Here is a 15,451-nt window from a genome sequence, read left to right on the forward strand (position 1 = left end):
TTTATTATTAAATAAGAAAATAAAAAATAAAGAATAGAAATAAAATTTATTTTGATTATTTGTTGTTTTGTTTTTAATGCATTATCTTATGTAATGTGTTTTTTTCCTTATTATTCTTTTTTTTTCTTTTGCACCCTAATTAGCAGGTTTGCATCTATATTTGAAGGTTTGTTTAGGCCTATGTATTATTTAATGGGTTTAATGCTGCTTATACTGTAATTCCTAAAATATGGTGAAAATGTATTAATATTTTGGTTGTTGGCAAGTAATTTCTGATGTCCCTACAGAAAAGTATATACTGCTATGTTTTGATGCTGGTCGTTTGGTAGTCATATGCTGATCCTGACCAGCGCATAAGGTTCCACCATTTTTAAGTAAAAGCATGTCTTAAGTCATAAACCTGATTCAATACTTGCAATATACTGTAAACCAAGAAGGTCTATGCAGTACAAATGCCAAGTATGCAATTGACCCTTGGCACACTTGCCTTAACATGTTTTATAAAGCTGTTCAGTTTTACCCTGTTCAGCCCTTGTCGTCAACCGATAATAAAATGCATAGATTTTTACTTCAAGAGAAACATTGGATGAACAGAGAAAACCCATTCAAAACAGTAAAAAGGTTTAAATGTAACAGAACTAAGCAAACCTTTAAGCATCAATGATGCCTACTTTGATGTATAAGAATAATGACAATCAAAATCAATCTTTATGGTGATGTTATGAACAGAAACACAACATTGTTTATTGATATAATTATGCATTTGTTTTTATTAAATTTTTCACAGGTCAAAACAACATTTGAATTACATCTATAAAGTGCATGGAGTATGAATAAATAAATATTTTATTTAAAAATATTCCACCTTTCTCCCTATTAAAAGTGTTTTGTCATAGAAAGTATATTAAGATGATTAACTGTAAACTCTGCAGATTATTATAAATAAATAAAAATAAATAACAATACAATTTCATAATACACTACAGAGAAAGTATGAAAACATCACATTTAGGAACATTTTATGCAGATCCTGTCTGTGTAATAATACAGGCAAAACAAAATAAATAATTTATAAAAGTACATTCATAAAGGCAACAACCAAAAAAAAAAAAAAATCACACAATGAATACCCAAAATCCAAAAATTAAATTATGATTTCTCATATTAATCCAAAAACAAACAAAAAGTGCTCAGGGGTAACTCAAATATTTGGTCCGTGCCCTTTGGGTAAGGGATTCATCAAAATAACAACATAAATCAGTCCAAGGCACTCATGCACTCATGTATCACTATTTCTAATAGTTGTTCAGTCCGGTTTTAGTCATTAAATATCTCTGAACTCTTTAGAAGAGGCTGTTCCGAGTGGTGTACTGTACATTGTAAGACCGTCTCCTGTGCCAACGTCTTCTGATTGCTGCACAGCAACCACACAGCAAACACTGAGGACATAAACAGATAAAGTAAGTGTTAAATACTTGTAATTAGCTGTACAAAATCATAATACCCAATTATAAAGCACATTTAACAGGCAGATTAAGGAAAATTTTGTTAATAATCCCTCCAGCAATGCACTTTTTGACAGTGTGTCATCATAATACTTACGCAAAGGAGAATCCAACAAGGTACAAGCATAATGACAATAGCACAGGGTACAATGATAGCCACAACCCATGCTGCATTTGTGCTGTTGTCTGCGGCTGTAGTGTAAAAGATGGTTGGAGTTGGTGTGGGGAAAGGTAAGTAAAGACTGCTGACTAAAACACCCGCAGAGCCATTGCTGTCTTGTGGTGTGAACAAATATGTAACATTGGCCTCAATCACCGTAGGAAGAACATCCCTGTGAATAGATTAAAATAAATAAAAATAAATATGAATGTATTGAATGAATATATTTATTTATTGATGCATGAAAAACAGCACTGAAAAACCCAGATTTCTTAAAATCATTCATGGTACAGAAAATGTTTTTTGCAGTCTGGCCCTACTTTTTACCCTACAACTGTGCTTTAGAGACATGAAAACACACAAATCTGCAAATTACTGAAATAAATATTTTAATACCAGAATTAGCTAGCAACGAAGCTAAATTTCATCTGCATTTTCTGGCACTATATAATGTACCTATATAAAGTGCACAACATAAATGTGTATACCCCTTTGAAAATGAATATTTTTCTCAGTATCTATTAACAATACATTTTGGTCTATTTTTAAACAGTTATATTCATTAAAATAAAAGTGTGGTCACCTAACATCTTTAGGTATATAAAAGTAATGCATTTATATTCAAATTGAATGTACCCTATAAAGAAAACCTGGGAATAGAGGCATGGTCAAATAATAGTTAAGTTCAGAACATGGAAATGGTGGCACTGTGAACCTCAAACACCATTAGTTGCTCGTTCTCATGTAAATTTCCTGTGTAAAACACCAGTGAAAAGCAGGCCATTCAGAACAAAGCAGACTTACATTATTCACAGCCCATGCCCAGTGTTGTCAGATTGGGCGGTTTTGAATGTGATGCGGGTAAAAAATAGGAGGCGAGTTGACCAAATTTGGGTGGTTTTGAAATGTTAATTTTATATGCAACTTATTTAACAAAAAATAACCGTGTGCTCCTACTCCATTCAGTTAGTATGACCAGTTGATAGCACAAACTGTGTGGGCCAACCCACAAGAACAGGTGAAGGAAAGTTGTATCAAAATCTGACTCCGCGAACAAATCTGACTCCCCTTCATGTGCAGCGCCTTCAGTTAAACTTTTAGGTTTAGGTTTATCTTAACACTTATCGATAATTTTTCCGCAATTGACAGCAAGAACAAACATAGAAGTGTTATCTGCATGACAAGCAGCACCTAATTATGTTCAAAAGAATTTAAAATGCCAAATAGGATGAATTTACACCCCATTTCGAAAGTAAAACATTCTCTACTATGTAGTGTAATCTACACAACTTTAAGTGCAGTGTGTGGGTGAGAGGGGGTAGTGTTTCGATGGGATCCGGAACTAATATTGTAGTTCTGTGACTGCTGGTGTTCCTTGGTGTTTGGTTAAAATTATTACAGTTAGTAACTAGGTTAATTTCGATTTAAATCAATAAAATTATTTAAAATATTAATCTAATATTTTGGATGTTTTTTGTGCATTTGGGCAGGTTTTGGATAGTTTTTTTGTACAGGAAAAAATCTGGCAATATCTAGAAACACTGCCCATGCCCCCAAGATTTGCATGTATTTTAGCTCACATTGTACTCATCTCTACGTCCTGAGCATTTTGCTTTTGCAACATCAATGGTTTTCCTCCCTTCATTTTTAAGTGTCTCAAAATTTGTATTAAGCTTACTTTGTATGTGGGACTCGTATTTTGTAAATGAGTAGCGCCGCAAATGCAGTTTATTTACTATGCGTTACTAAGCAACCACTCAAACGGTCATCACTTTTAGCTCTCCAGAACGCAAAACTCGACGGAATATGCAGATTACAAATTTATTCAGCTCCATCGAAGAGGCATAAGGTAAGCTGAAGTGTAGCTTTTGTTTATTTATCATGTTTATTGTGAAATTTGTATTGTGTTTAATACACGTTTCTACACTGTGTGTTACCATTCAGCTCTTACTAATATTTATCTGAAGTGAGATAATAGCAATACAGTACACTTTATTAACATCATGTTCATGCAGAGATTGATATTATTTTCTGACTGTGTTTATATTTACATTATAGCTTCAAAAAACAACACAATACAACTCTGTCAGTCTTTGTTGTCTAGTTTAATGAGAATTTTATGCACAACATAAAATACTCTAGTGAATTATATTAAATATCTCATTCACTCAATCTAAGGGCGTACTCTCACTATAGGCCCGGTTGCCTTAATACATTAACTTATCTTTGCACTTAGCCGAAACGTGTTACCACAAGTAAGAACAAGTAATAGATTCAAAAGGCCAAAGTCGGGGAGTATGTTGTTAGATATAGACAACAAGATGAATTAAATAGCATGTTAAACAAATATAGTGAGATTAGATTTAGCGGTAGATCCTTGATGAACAGTCCGACGTGAAGAGCTCTCATCTGGGTAGATGACTGCCTGGAGCTCAGACGTCCACATACGCTGCATCGCATGCCAGTGTGTGTGTGTGGTCACGTGATGTGCGTTTTCAGTAGTATAGTGTGGACGGAGAGTTGTTTAGAAACGCTAGGTGAAACTCCAGTGTGGACGCGGATCGTTTTTCATTCTAAAACACCGTTTTAAGACAAAATCGTATTAGTGTAAACTAAGTTTTGTCCACGACACCCTCCCCCTGCTCTTTCAATTTGCTGACAACACCACACCTTATCGCTTTTGGTGATATGTGAACATGTATTGGTTTAGCCATGTAGTAATCTGTACACAAAACATTTAAAAAAATCTAATGACAAAATAAAATCCATGTGTTTTCAGTACATTGTTTTCATGTAAATGTTCCCTAAGAAATAATTTTGCTCAACACAATGAAGTGTATCAGAAGAACTCACGTGAAAGTGGCAGGAACTAGCACAAATGAAGTGGGGCTCTGTAGGATCTGCGTTATCTGATAGAAGGATAGAGAATAGGTTAGTGTGTTTTTAAAAAAAAGCCAGTTTCAATTTCTGAACCACATATAAATTTTTCCAACTCACAAGTCCATTGATCTTGTCTTGTATTTCTTTATAGACTGCGGCTGTTTGTGTCTCTGTCACGGGCACTTGACTGATTTTAAATGTGAAGAGGAGTGCATATGCGGTGTCATTGATTTCTTGAAAATACAAAGGAGAAATATTTAGTTCTGTGATAGTAAGTGGTTGTCAACATTTCTATAACCGATTAGTCTTTAAATGAATTCTCACAAAAGCTTATAACAGGCCTACACAATTACCACAGTTGAAGTTGCTTGCATTCAAAAGTATTTGACAATACACTTACTTGAATAGATGACATTGTCCAATATTACAGGGTCCTTCACAGTTGTTGCTAACCTAGAGGTAGTTGTAAGATTTGAGGCCAGCACAGATTTAACCAGCTGTAGGACATCACTCTCACTTGGTACTGGGCCCAGTGTGATAAACTCAAGACGGATGTTAATAATCACACTTTTGATCCTAAAAATACAAAAACACAAAGAAATGTGAGCACAGAAAATGGACACTAGTGGCCTTCATAAAACAACTTAGCTGACTCATTAGCCTTACGTGGTTGTTAGTGAAGTCATAGATGGTGTTGTGGTTGTAGGAGGTAAAGCTGTGGTTGTCAGACTGCTCTCTGTAAGAAGATGGACTAATTAATGGAGGAGTCTCAGACTCTGAATTACAGTATATTTTGAACAATACATTTAAAACATGATATCTTAGAGAAAGGTAAATGTAACATTTTACTGTCAGTTTGGGGCAGAATTTCTAAACAGGCAAATTAGCATGACATCACAGTCTCACAATAAATGAAATCACAATCTCAAAATAATTGCGCATATAGAAGTGGAAAGTTAAGCAATTACGAACACCTTTTCATGATGATCAACAAATACACCAAGAGCAACACTAATTAGCACAAAGCTGCAAATATTTTAGGTGCTGTCAATCTACTAACACGGAGCTGAAATACTCTATATGGCTTTTTTGGTTATTAATAATGGCACAAATAGCCATACTGTATTTAATCTTATCTTTCTGTTACCAAATATATGTTTAAAATGGATTTGAGGGTCAAGAAAATACATTCCCAGCCTTACAATAACATGTGGATGTATATCCAAAGTATCCATTCTTTAAAAGAAAACATTTTTAGAAGAATGCCATTTTAAAATAGTTTAAATCAAGTTGCACGATTAATTTTTTATGGATTCTTATATTCTTATCTCCCATAAATGTTATATCTGAAAGGGAAACATGCATTTGCATTTAGCAGCAAAAATAAATGCATTCAGGCCTTTTCACCAATACTTTACACTGTGTTAAGTACATTAATACACTAAAATGCTGCTGTGTTCAGCATCACAGGGTAAAACGCAGCAGTTGTGAATGTGTCAATACCTGCGTTAATTTGGAGAAGCTGTTGGACAAAGATGTTGGGCTGTGTGACATCACGTTCTGAGAAAACATACTCCACATTGGCCTGAATCACTGTGGAATTACCTCTGTGGGGACATTAAAATATTTAATAAGAAAGTCAGTAACTATTTAAAATGACCAACTCATGTACTACCCCAGCTTACAACGCAGTTTTAGGGTCATTAGAGCATAATGGCTCAACAGTCAGAACTTACGTGAAATCAGCTGGTTGGAAATTAATCACAGGAGCTGAGTTATTACTCAAAATCTTGTTCAGCTGAAAAGTGCAGCAAAAAAGTATGATTAATATGAGTATTGATGTTGAGATTCATGTAAGTTGAATAAAGAAAAAATCACGTCAGGTTTTTGTTTTTGTTAAAGGTCTCTGTATTAATATGTGTCTAACTCACCAGCCCATTTATAGAGTTTTGAACTACCAGGTAGGTTCCATTCCTGAACTGAACATTTTGAGACATGGACACATTGCTGATTTCAAATCCAAAGTTAAGACCATACGCCGTGTCATTAATTTCTAAAATAGAAACAAATAGTTGTGTGGTTATATGCAGATAGTCAAAAGCCATTGATTTATTAGATTGTGACCTTCAAAATCGAAAACTGATAGAATATTCACTACTAAAACAAGCCATATGATTGGAGAAATACTCACTTGTAAATGTTACATTAACAAAGCTCACAGGATCACTTAGGGATTGCGCTCTGCTTGCTTGTTTAGTTGAGAGACTTGAGTCCAGCAGAGAGTTGGCCACCTTAAGAATATTAGCAGGATCTGGTAGCGGGCCCAGTGTGACAAACACAAGGCGAATGTATATAAGCACTTTGCCAAGCCTGTGAAGATGATAATAATACATATTAAAATATAAAAAGACAATTATTAAACGACAGACTAGAAATTTTGTACTTACAAAGTTGGTGGAGTAGTTGTGGTTAATGGCAAACTGCTGGTTGTCGTTAAAACTGTAAAAAATAAAATAATCATAATCAGAGGAGACTCGCAAATACAGTATTTGGTGGATTAAAACACTTAAAATGTGGCAATACAGAGAAATCTACGTTATTTTCAGTTTTCGCAAACCTGTCTGTAAAGTAAGCTCATTTAGGAAGCTGACTGGTTGGATGACATCTTTATCCTGGAAGGTGTATTCCACAATGCCATCAACTTGGTTAGATGTGCTTCTGTAGGGAAAAAAGAAGATATTGTTTATTGTCTTGAGCCTATAAGAGCCTTTATGAAAATGACTCCTTTAAAAAGCTAAGAAATTCCAGATGTTTCTTACATGAAGTTTGATGATTTGGGTTGTAAAGGTGCACTTGTGGGTTCATTCAGAAGAGTATTCAACTGCAGGAGAAAACCAAACCAGTTATCAAACTCTGGAGAAGATTTACATTGAACTCAACCTGGTTTATTCATTAATACATTATTCTTACTGCATTATTGACATTATTCTCCACTTGATCGTAGCTCTTGTTTTTGAGTACAGGGTCTTCAGGAATACTGATATTTGGCAGATCAAATGTAAAGATGATGGCATATGACGTGTCTGAGAGTTCTGTTGGCAAAGAAACAATCAATTATTTCAGTTAAATCTTACATTAATCAGTGCTTGAAGTTTTCATAATGTAAAATATGAAACTTACTCTCATAGGTGACATTCACAATTTTGACTGATTGATCTAGTTGTGATTCTCTGGAGTTGAGAAGAGAGTTGACAGCATTGAGGACCAGAGCTTCACTGGGGACTGGAGATGAGGAGTCGAACAACAGCCTGCTTATGACCACCGCTGAACCAGATCTGTAAAGAGCACCACTTGTGATGAATATTGTTGAGGGTTACGGGTTTGAAATGCAACTTTAATTATAAGTATCTAACAAAACCTTACATTGGGATTGCAGATGTCACTGTAGTACTGGCCGGTGTAGTTGTCACTACTAAAATCAGAAATAGAAATGTTCAGCACTGCTGATTTACAGTGACGAAAAAAATCTATTAAAAAATGTAAAATGACCACAAGTCAAAAAAGCTAACAAACCTGTCAGTGAACGAAGTTCATTCAGGAAGCTGACTGGTTGGATGACATCTTGATCCTGGAAGGTGTATCCCATAATGCCCACAATCTGGTTAGCTGTGCTCCTTTAGTAAAAACAAGACATTTTTTCAAGACTTCAGTCCACATTGAAAGTAACAAGAAAATGAGTACATTATTAAGGTATTTAATCATTTATTTGTTGGACTGCTTTAAAATGCAAATATGCACAAAGACTAATAAAAGGTTGTGAAGACAGGATGTTTCTCACGTGAAGTCTGCTGATTTGGGTTGTAAAGGTGCACTCGTAGGTTCATTCAGAAGAGTATTCAGCTGAAGGAGAAAACCAAACCAGTTATCAACCTCTGGAGAAGATCCTTTTAAATAGATTTTTTTTCTTCGATTTGAATCATTGGTGCTTAACATTTCTATTTTTGGACTCAAACTGCTTAATTTGTTAATGGAGTATGCTTACTGCATTGTTGACATTACTCTCCACTTGATTGTAACTCTTGTTTTTGAGTACAGGGTCTTCAGGAATGCTGATATTCGGCAGATCAAATGTAAAGATGATGGCATATGAGGTGTCTGAGAGTTCTGTTGGCAAAGAAACAATCAATTATTTCAGTAAAATCTTACATTAATCGGTGCTTAAAGTTTTCATAATGTAAAATATGAAACTTACTTTCATAAGTGACATTCACAATTTTCACTGATTGATCTAGTTGTGGTTCTCTAGAGTTGAGAAGAGTGTTGACAGCACTGAGGACCAGAGCTTCACTGGGAACTGGAGATGAGGAGTCAAACAACAGCTTGCTTGTGACCACCGCTGAACCAGATCTGTAAAGAGCACCACTTGTGATGAATATTGTTGAGGGTTACGGGTTTAAAATGTAACTTTGTTTATTAGTATCTAACAAAACCTTACATTGGGATTGCAGAAGTCACTGTAGTACTGGCCGGTGTAGTTGTCACTACTAAAATCAGAAATAGAAATGTTCAGCACTGCTGATTTACAGTGACGAAAAAAAATCTATCAAAAAAAAGTTTAATGACCCCAAGTCAACAAAGCTAACAAACCTGTCAGTGAACGAAGTTCATTCAGGAAGCTGACTGGTTGGATGACATCTTGATCCTGGAAGGTGTATCCCATAATGCCCGCAATGTGGTTAGATGTGCTCCTTTAGTAAAAACAAGACATTTTTTCAAGACTTCAGTCCACATTGAAAGTAACAAGAAAATGAGTACATTATTAAGGTATTTAATCCTTTATCTGTTGGACTGCTTTAAAATGCAAAAATGCACAAAGACTAATAAAAGGTTGTGAAGTCAGGATGTTTCTTACGTGAAGTTTGCTGATTTGGGTTGTAAAGGTGCACTCGTAGGTTCATTCAGAAGAGTATTCAGCTGAAGGAGAAAACCAAACCAGTTATCAACCTCTGGAGAAGATCCTTTTAAATAGATTTTTTTTCTTCGATTTGAATCATTGGTGCTTAACATTTCTATTTTTGGACTCAAACTGCTTAATTTGTTAATGGAGTATGCTTACTGCATTGTTGACATTACTCTCCACTTGATTGTAGCTCTTGTTTTTGAGTACAGGGTCTTCAGAAATGCTGATATTCGGCAGATCAAATGTAAAGATGATGGCATATGAGATGTCTGAGAGTTCTGTTGGCAAAGAAACAATCAATTATTTCAGTTAAATCTTAAATTAATCAGTGCTTGAAGTTTTCATAATGTAAAATATGAAACTTACTCTCATAGGTGACATTCACAATTTTCACTGATTGATTGAGCTGTGGTTCTCTAGATTTGAGAAGAGTGTTGACAGCACTGAGGACCAGAGCTTCACTGGGGACTGGAGATGAGGAGTTGAACAACAACCTGCTTGTGACCACCGCTGAACCAGATCTGTAAAAAGCACCACTTGTGATGACTATTGTCAAGGGTTACGGGTTTGAAATGTAACTTTAATTATTGGTATCTAACAAAACCTTACATTGGGATTGCAGAAGTCACCGTAGTACTGGCCGGTGTAGTTGTCACTACTAAAATCAGAAATAGAAATGTTCAGCACTGCTGATTTACAGTGACGAAAAAAAATCTATCAAAAAAAAGTTTAATGACCCCAAGTCAACAAAGCTAACAAACCTGTCAGTGAACGAAGTTCATTCAGGAAGCTGACTGGTTGGATGACATCTTGATCCTGGAAGGTGTATCCCATAATGCCCGCAATGTGGTTAGATGTGCTCCTTTAGTAAAAACAAGACATTTTTTCAAGACTTCAATCCACATTGAAAGTAACAAGAAAATGAGTACATTATTAAGGTATTTAATCTTTTATCTGTTGGACTGCTTTAAAATGCAAAAATGCACAAAGACTAATAAAAGGTTGTGAAGTCAGGATGTTTCTTACGTGAAGTTTGCTGATTTGGGTTGTAAAGGTGCACTTGTAGGTTCATTCAGAAGAGTATTCAACTGCAGGAGAAAACCAAACCGGTTATCAAACTCTGGAGAAGATCCTTTTAAATAGATTGTTTTTTCTTCGCTTCGGATCATTGGTGCTTAACATTTCTATTTTTATATTTGGACTCAACCTGCTTAATTTGTTAATGGAGTATGCTTACTGCATTGTTGACATTACTCTCCACTTGATTGTAGCTCTTGTTTTTGAGTACAGGGTCTTCAGAAATGCTGATATTCGGCAGATCAAATGTAAAGATGATGGCATATGAGGTGTCTGAGAGTTCTGTTGGCAAAGAAACAATCAATTATTTCAGTTAAATCTTAAATTAATCAGTGCTTGAAGTTTTCATAATGTAAAATTTGAAACTTACTCTCATAGGTGACATTCACAATTTTCACTGATTGATTGAGCTGTGGTTCTCTAGATTTGAGAAGAGTGTTGACAGCACTGAGGACCAGAGCTTCACTGGGGACTGGAGATGAGGAGTTGAACAACAACCTGCTTGTGACCACCGCTGAACCAGATCTGTAAAAAGCACCACTTGTGATGAATATTGTTGAGGGTTACGGGTTTGAAATGTAACTTTAATTATTAGTATCTAACAAAACCTTACATTGGGATTGCAGAAGTCACTGTAGTACTGGCCGGTGTAGTTGTCACTACTAAAATCAGAAATAGAAATGTTCAGCACTGCTGATTTACAGTGACGAAAAAAAATCTATCAAAAAAAAGTTTAATGACCCCAAGTCAACAAAGCTAACAAACCTGTCAGTGAACGAAGTTCATTCAGGAAGCTGACTGGTTGGATGACATCTTGATCCTGGAAGATGTATCCCATAATGCCCGCAATGTGGTTAGATGTGCTCCTTTAGTAAAAACAAGACATTTTTTCAAGACTTCAGTCCACATTGAAAGTAACAAGAAAATGAGTACATTATTAAGGTATTTAATCTTTTATCTGTTGGACTGCTTTAAAATGCAAAAATGCACAAAGACTAATAAAAGGTTGTGAAGTCAGGATGTTTCTTACGTGAAGTTTGCTGATTTGGGTTGTAAAGGTGCACTTGTAGGTTCATTCAGAAGAGTATTCAACTGCAGGAGAAAACCAAACCGGTTATCAAACTCTGGAGAAGATCCTTTTAAATAGATTGTTTTTTCTTCGCTTCGAATCATTGGTGCTTAACATTTCTATTTTTATATTTGGACTCAACCTGCTTAATTTGTTAATGGAGTATGCTTACTGCATTGTTGACATTACTCTCCACTTGATTGTAGCTCTTGTTTTTGAGTACAGGGTCTTCAGAAATGCTGATATTCGGCAGATCAAATGTAAAGATGATGGCATATGAGATGTCTGAGAGTTCTGTTGGCAAAGAAACAATCAATTATTTCAGTTAAATCTTAAATTAATCAGTGCTTGAAGTTTTCATAATGTAAAATATGAAACTTACTCTCATAGGTGACATTCACAATTTTCACTGATTGATTGAGCTGTGGTTCTCTAGATTTGAGAAGAGTGTTGACAGCACTGAGGACCAGAGCTTCACTGGGGACTGGAGATGAGGAGTTGAACAACAACCTGCTTGTGACCTCTGCTGAACCAGATCTGTAAAAAGCACCACTTGTGATGAATATTGTTGAGGGTTACGGGTTTGAAATGTAACTTTAATTATTAGTATCTAACAAAACCTTACATTGGGATTGCAGAAGTCACCGTAGTACTGGCCGGTGTAGTTGTCACTACTAAAATCAGAAATAGAAATGTTCAGCACTGCTGATTTACAGTGACGAAAAAAAATCTATCAAAAAAAAGTTTAATGACCCCAAGTCAACAAAGCTAACAAACCTGTCAGTGAACGAAGTTCATTCAGGAAGCTGACTGGTTGGATGACATCTTGATCCTGGAAGGTGTATCCCATAATGCCCGCAATGTGGATAGATGTGCTCCTTTAGTAAAAACAAGACATTTTTTCAAGACTTCAGTCCACATTGAAAGTAACAAGAAAATGAGTACATTATTAAGGTATTTAATCATTTATCTGTTGGACTGCTTTAAAATGCAAAAATGCACAAAGACTAATAAAAGGTTGTGAAGTCAGGATGTTTCTTACGTGAAGTTTGCTGATTTGGGTTGTAAAGGTGCACTTGTAGGTTCATTCAGAAGAGTATTCAGCTGAAGGAGAAAACCAAACCGTTTATCAAACTCTGGAGAAGATCATTTTAAATAGAGTTTTTTTTCTTCGCTTCGGATCATTGGTGCTTAACATTTCTATTTTTATATTTTGACTCAACCTGCTTAATTTGTTAATGGAGTATGCTTACTGCATTGTTGACATTACTCTCCACTTGATTGTAGCTCTTGTTTTTGAGTACAGGGTCTTCAGGAATGCTGATATTCGGCAGATCAAATGTAAAGATGATGGCATATGAGGTGTCTGAGAGTTCTGTTGGCAAAGAAACAATCAATTATTTCAGTTAAATCTTAAATTAATCAGTGCTTGAAGTTTTCATAATGTAAAATATGAAACTTACTCTCATAGGTGACATTCACAATTTTCACTGATTGATTGATCTGTGGTTCTCTAGATTTGAGAAGAGTGTTGACAGCACTGAGGACCAGAGCTTCACTGGGGACTGGAGATGAGGAGTTGAACAACAACCTGCTTGTGACCACCGCTGAACCAGATCTGTAAAGAGCACCACTTGTGATGAATATTGTCGAGGGTTACGGGTTTGAAATGTAACTTTATTAATTAGTATCTAACAAAACCTTACATTGGGATTGCAGAAGTCACCGTAGTACTGGCCGGTGTAGTTGTCACTACTAAAATCAGAAATAGAAATGTTCAGCACTGCTGATTTACAGTGACGAAAAAAAATCTATCAAAAAAAATGTTTATTGACCCCAAGTCAACAAAGCTAACAAACCTGTCAGTGAACGAAGTTCATTCAGGAAGCTGACTGGTTGGATGACATCTTGATCCTGGAAGGTGTATCCCATAATGCCCGCAATGTGGTTAGATGTGCTCCTTTAGTAAAAACAAGACATTTTTTCAAGACTTCAATCCACATTGAAAGTAACAAGAAAATGAGTACATTATTAAGGTATTTAATCCTTTATCTGTTGGACTGCTTTAAAATGCAAAAATGCACAAAGACTAATAAAAGGTTGTGAAGTCAGGATGTTTCTTACGTGAAGTTTGCTGATTTGGGTTGTAAAGGTGCACTTGTAGGTTCATTCAGAAGAGTATTCAACTGCAGGAGAAAACCAAACCGGTTATCAAACTCTGGAGAAGATCCTTTTAAATAGATTGTTTTTTCTTCGCTTCGAATCATTGGTGCTTAACATTTCTATTTTTATATTTGGACTCAACCTGCTTAATTTGTTAATGGAGTATGCTTACTGCATTGTTGACATTACTCTCCACTTGATTGTAGCTCTTGTTTTTGAGTACAGGGTCTTCAGAAATGCTGATATTCGGCAGATCAAATGTAAAGATGATGGCATATGAGGTGTCTGAGAGTTCTGTTGGCAAAGAAACAATCAATTATTTCAGTTAAATCTTAAATTAATCAGTGCTTGAAGTTTTCATAATGTAAAATTTGAAACTTACTCTCATAGGTGACATTCACAATTTTCACTGATTGATTGAGCTGTGGTTCTCTAGATTTGAGAAGAGTGTTGACAGCACTGAGGACCAGAGCTTCACTGGGGACTGGAGATGAGGAGTTGAACAACAACCTGCTTGTGACCACCGCTGAACCAGATCTGTAAAAAGCACCACTTGTGATGAATATTGTTGAGGGTTACGGGTTTGAAATGTAACTTTAATTATTAGTATCTAACAAAACCTTACATTGGGATTGCAGAAGTCACTGTAGTACTGGCCGGTGTAGTTGTCACTACTAAAATCAGAAATAGAAATGTTCAGCACTGCTGATTTACAGTGACGAAAAAAAATCTATCAAAAAAAAGTTTAATGACCCCAAGTCAACAAAGCTAACAAACCTGTCAGTGAACGAAGTTCATTCAGGAAGCTGACTGGTTGGATGACATCTTGATCCTGGAAGGTGTATCCCATAATGCCCGCAATGTGGATAGATGTGCTCCTTTAGTAAAAACAAGACATTTTTTCAAGACTTCAGTCCACATTGAAAGTAACAAGAAAATGAGTACATTATTAAGGTATTTAATCTTTTATCTGTTGGACTGCTTTAAAATGCAAAAATGCACAAAGACTAATAAAAGGTTGTGAAGTCAGGATGTTTCTTACGTGAAGTTTGCTGATTTGGGTTGTAAAGGTGCACTTGTAGGTTCATTCAGAAGAGTATTCAGCTGAAGGAGAAAACCAAACCGTTTATCAAACTCTGGAGAAGATCCTTTTAAATAGATTTTTTTTTCTTCGCTTCGGATCATTGGTGCTTAACATTTCTATTTTTATATTTTGACTCAACCTGCTTAATTTGTTAATGGAGTATGCTTACTGCATTGTTGACATTACTCTCCACTTGATTGTAGCTCTTGTTTTTGAGTACAGGGTCTTCAGGAATGCTGATATTCGGCAGATCAAATGTAAAGATGATGGCATATGAGGTGTCTGAGAGTTCTGTTGGCAAAGAAACAATCAATTATTTCAGTTAAATCTTAAATTAATCAGTGCTTGAAGTTTTCATAATGTAAAATATGAAACTTACTCTCATAGGTGACATTCACAATTTTCACTGATTGATTGATCTGTGGTTCTCTAGATTTGAGAAGAGTGTTGACAGCACTGAGGACCAGAGCTTCACTGGGGACTGGAGATGAGGAGTTGAACAACAACCTGCTTGTGACCACCGCTGAACCAGATCTGTAAAGAGCACCACTTG

General features: G+C 35.6%; 2 protein-coding genes across 2 annotated transcripts in view; both read right to left on the minus strand.

Moving 5' to 3' along the window:
* Positions 1-1,127: 1,127 nt before the first annotated feature.
* LOC130226982 (uncharacterized) lies at positions 1,128-12,501 on the minus strand. The gene is made up of 37 exons (XM_056456678.1): positions 12,429-12,501; positions 12,277-12,325; positions 12,034-12,188; positions 11,824-11,945; positions 11,613-11,674; positions 11,344-11,448; positions 11,191-11,244; positions 10,953-11,107; positions 10,743-10,864; positions 10,532-10,593; positions 10,263-10,367; positions 10,110-10,163; positions 9,872-10,026; positions 9,662-9,783; positions 9,458-9,519; positions 9,193-9,293; positions 9,041-9,089; positions 8,798-8,952; positions 8,588-8,709; positions 8,384-8,445; positions 8,119-8,219; positions 7,969-8,017; positions 7,726-7,880; positions 7,516-7,637; positions 7,365-7,426; positions 7,163-7,263; positions 6,993-7,044; positions 6,737-6,915; positions 6,477-6,598; positions 6,282-6,343; positions 6,049-6,152; positions 5,212-5,281; positions 4,946-5,121; positions 4,663-4,778; positions 4,519-4,574; positions 1,603-1,837; positions 1,128-1,439 (listed from the first exon to the last, which is right to left on the minus strand). Exons 1-37 carry the CDS (start codon positions 12,499-12,501, stop codon positions 1,344-1,346), a joined length of 3,804 nt encoding a protein of 1,267 aa, XP_056312653.1. The 3' UTR covers positions 1,128-1,343.
* A 188-nt stretch (positions 12,502-12,689) lies between these two features.
* LOC130227137 (mucin-19-like) overlaps positions 12,690-15,451 on the minus strand; it is a 34,228-nt gene continuing 31,466 nt past the window's right edge. The window contains exons 49-61 of the mRNA XM_056456691.1: positions 15,278-15,432; positions 15,068-15,189; positions 14,857-14,918; positions 14,588-14,692; positions 14,435-14,488; positions 14,197-14,351; positions 13,987-14,108; positions 13,776-13,837; positions 13,507-13,611; positions 13,353-13,406; positions 13,115-13,269; positions 12,905-13,026; positions 12,690-12,755 (exon numbers count right to left, since the gene is read on the minus strand). Of these exons, the coding sequence (XP_056312666.1) occupies positions 12,690-12,755; positions 12,905-13,026; positions 13,115-13,269; positions 13,353-13,406; positions 13,507-13,611; positions 13,776-13,837; positions 13,987-14,108; positions 14,197-14,351; positions 14,435-14,488; positions 14,588-14,692; positions 14,857-14,918; positions 15,068-15,189; positions 15,278-15,432 (1,339 nt within the window). The remainder of the gene's footprint in view (positions 12,756-12,904; positions 13,027-13,114; positions 13,270-13,352; positions 13,407-13,506; positions 13,612-13,775; positions 13,838-13,986; positions 14,109-14,196; positions 14,352-14,434; positions 14,489-14,587; positions 14,693-14,856; positions 14,919-15,067; positions 15,190-15,277; positions 15,433-15,451) is intronic.

The sequence above is a fragment of the Danio aesculapii genome, chromosome 1 (genome assembly GCF_903798145.1).
Source record: "Danio aesculapii chromosome 1, fDanAes4.1, whole genome shotgun sequence".
Taxonomy (NCBI): Eukaryota; Metazoa; Chordata; class Actinopteri; order Cypriniformes; family Danionidae; genus Danio; species Danio aesculapii.

Coding starts and splice junctions, on each gene's coding strand:
- LOC130226982 (XM_056456678.1), bottom strand. CDS start 12,501: ATGGGATACACCTTCCAGGATCAAGATGTCATCCAACCAGTCAGCTTC. Junction 10,865..10,952: donor TGTGAATGTCACCTATGAGA/GTAAGTTTCAAA, acceptor CTTTGCCAACAG/AACTCTCAGACACCTCATAT. Junction 10,164..10,262: donor CTTCGTTCACTGACAGGTTT/GTTAGCTTTGTT, acceptor TTCTGATTTTAG/TAGTGACAACTACACCGGCC.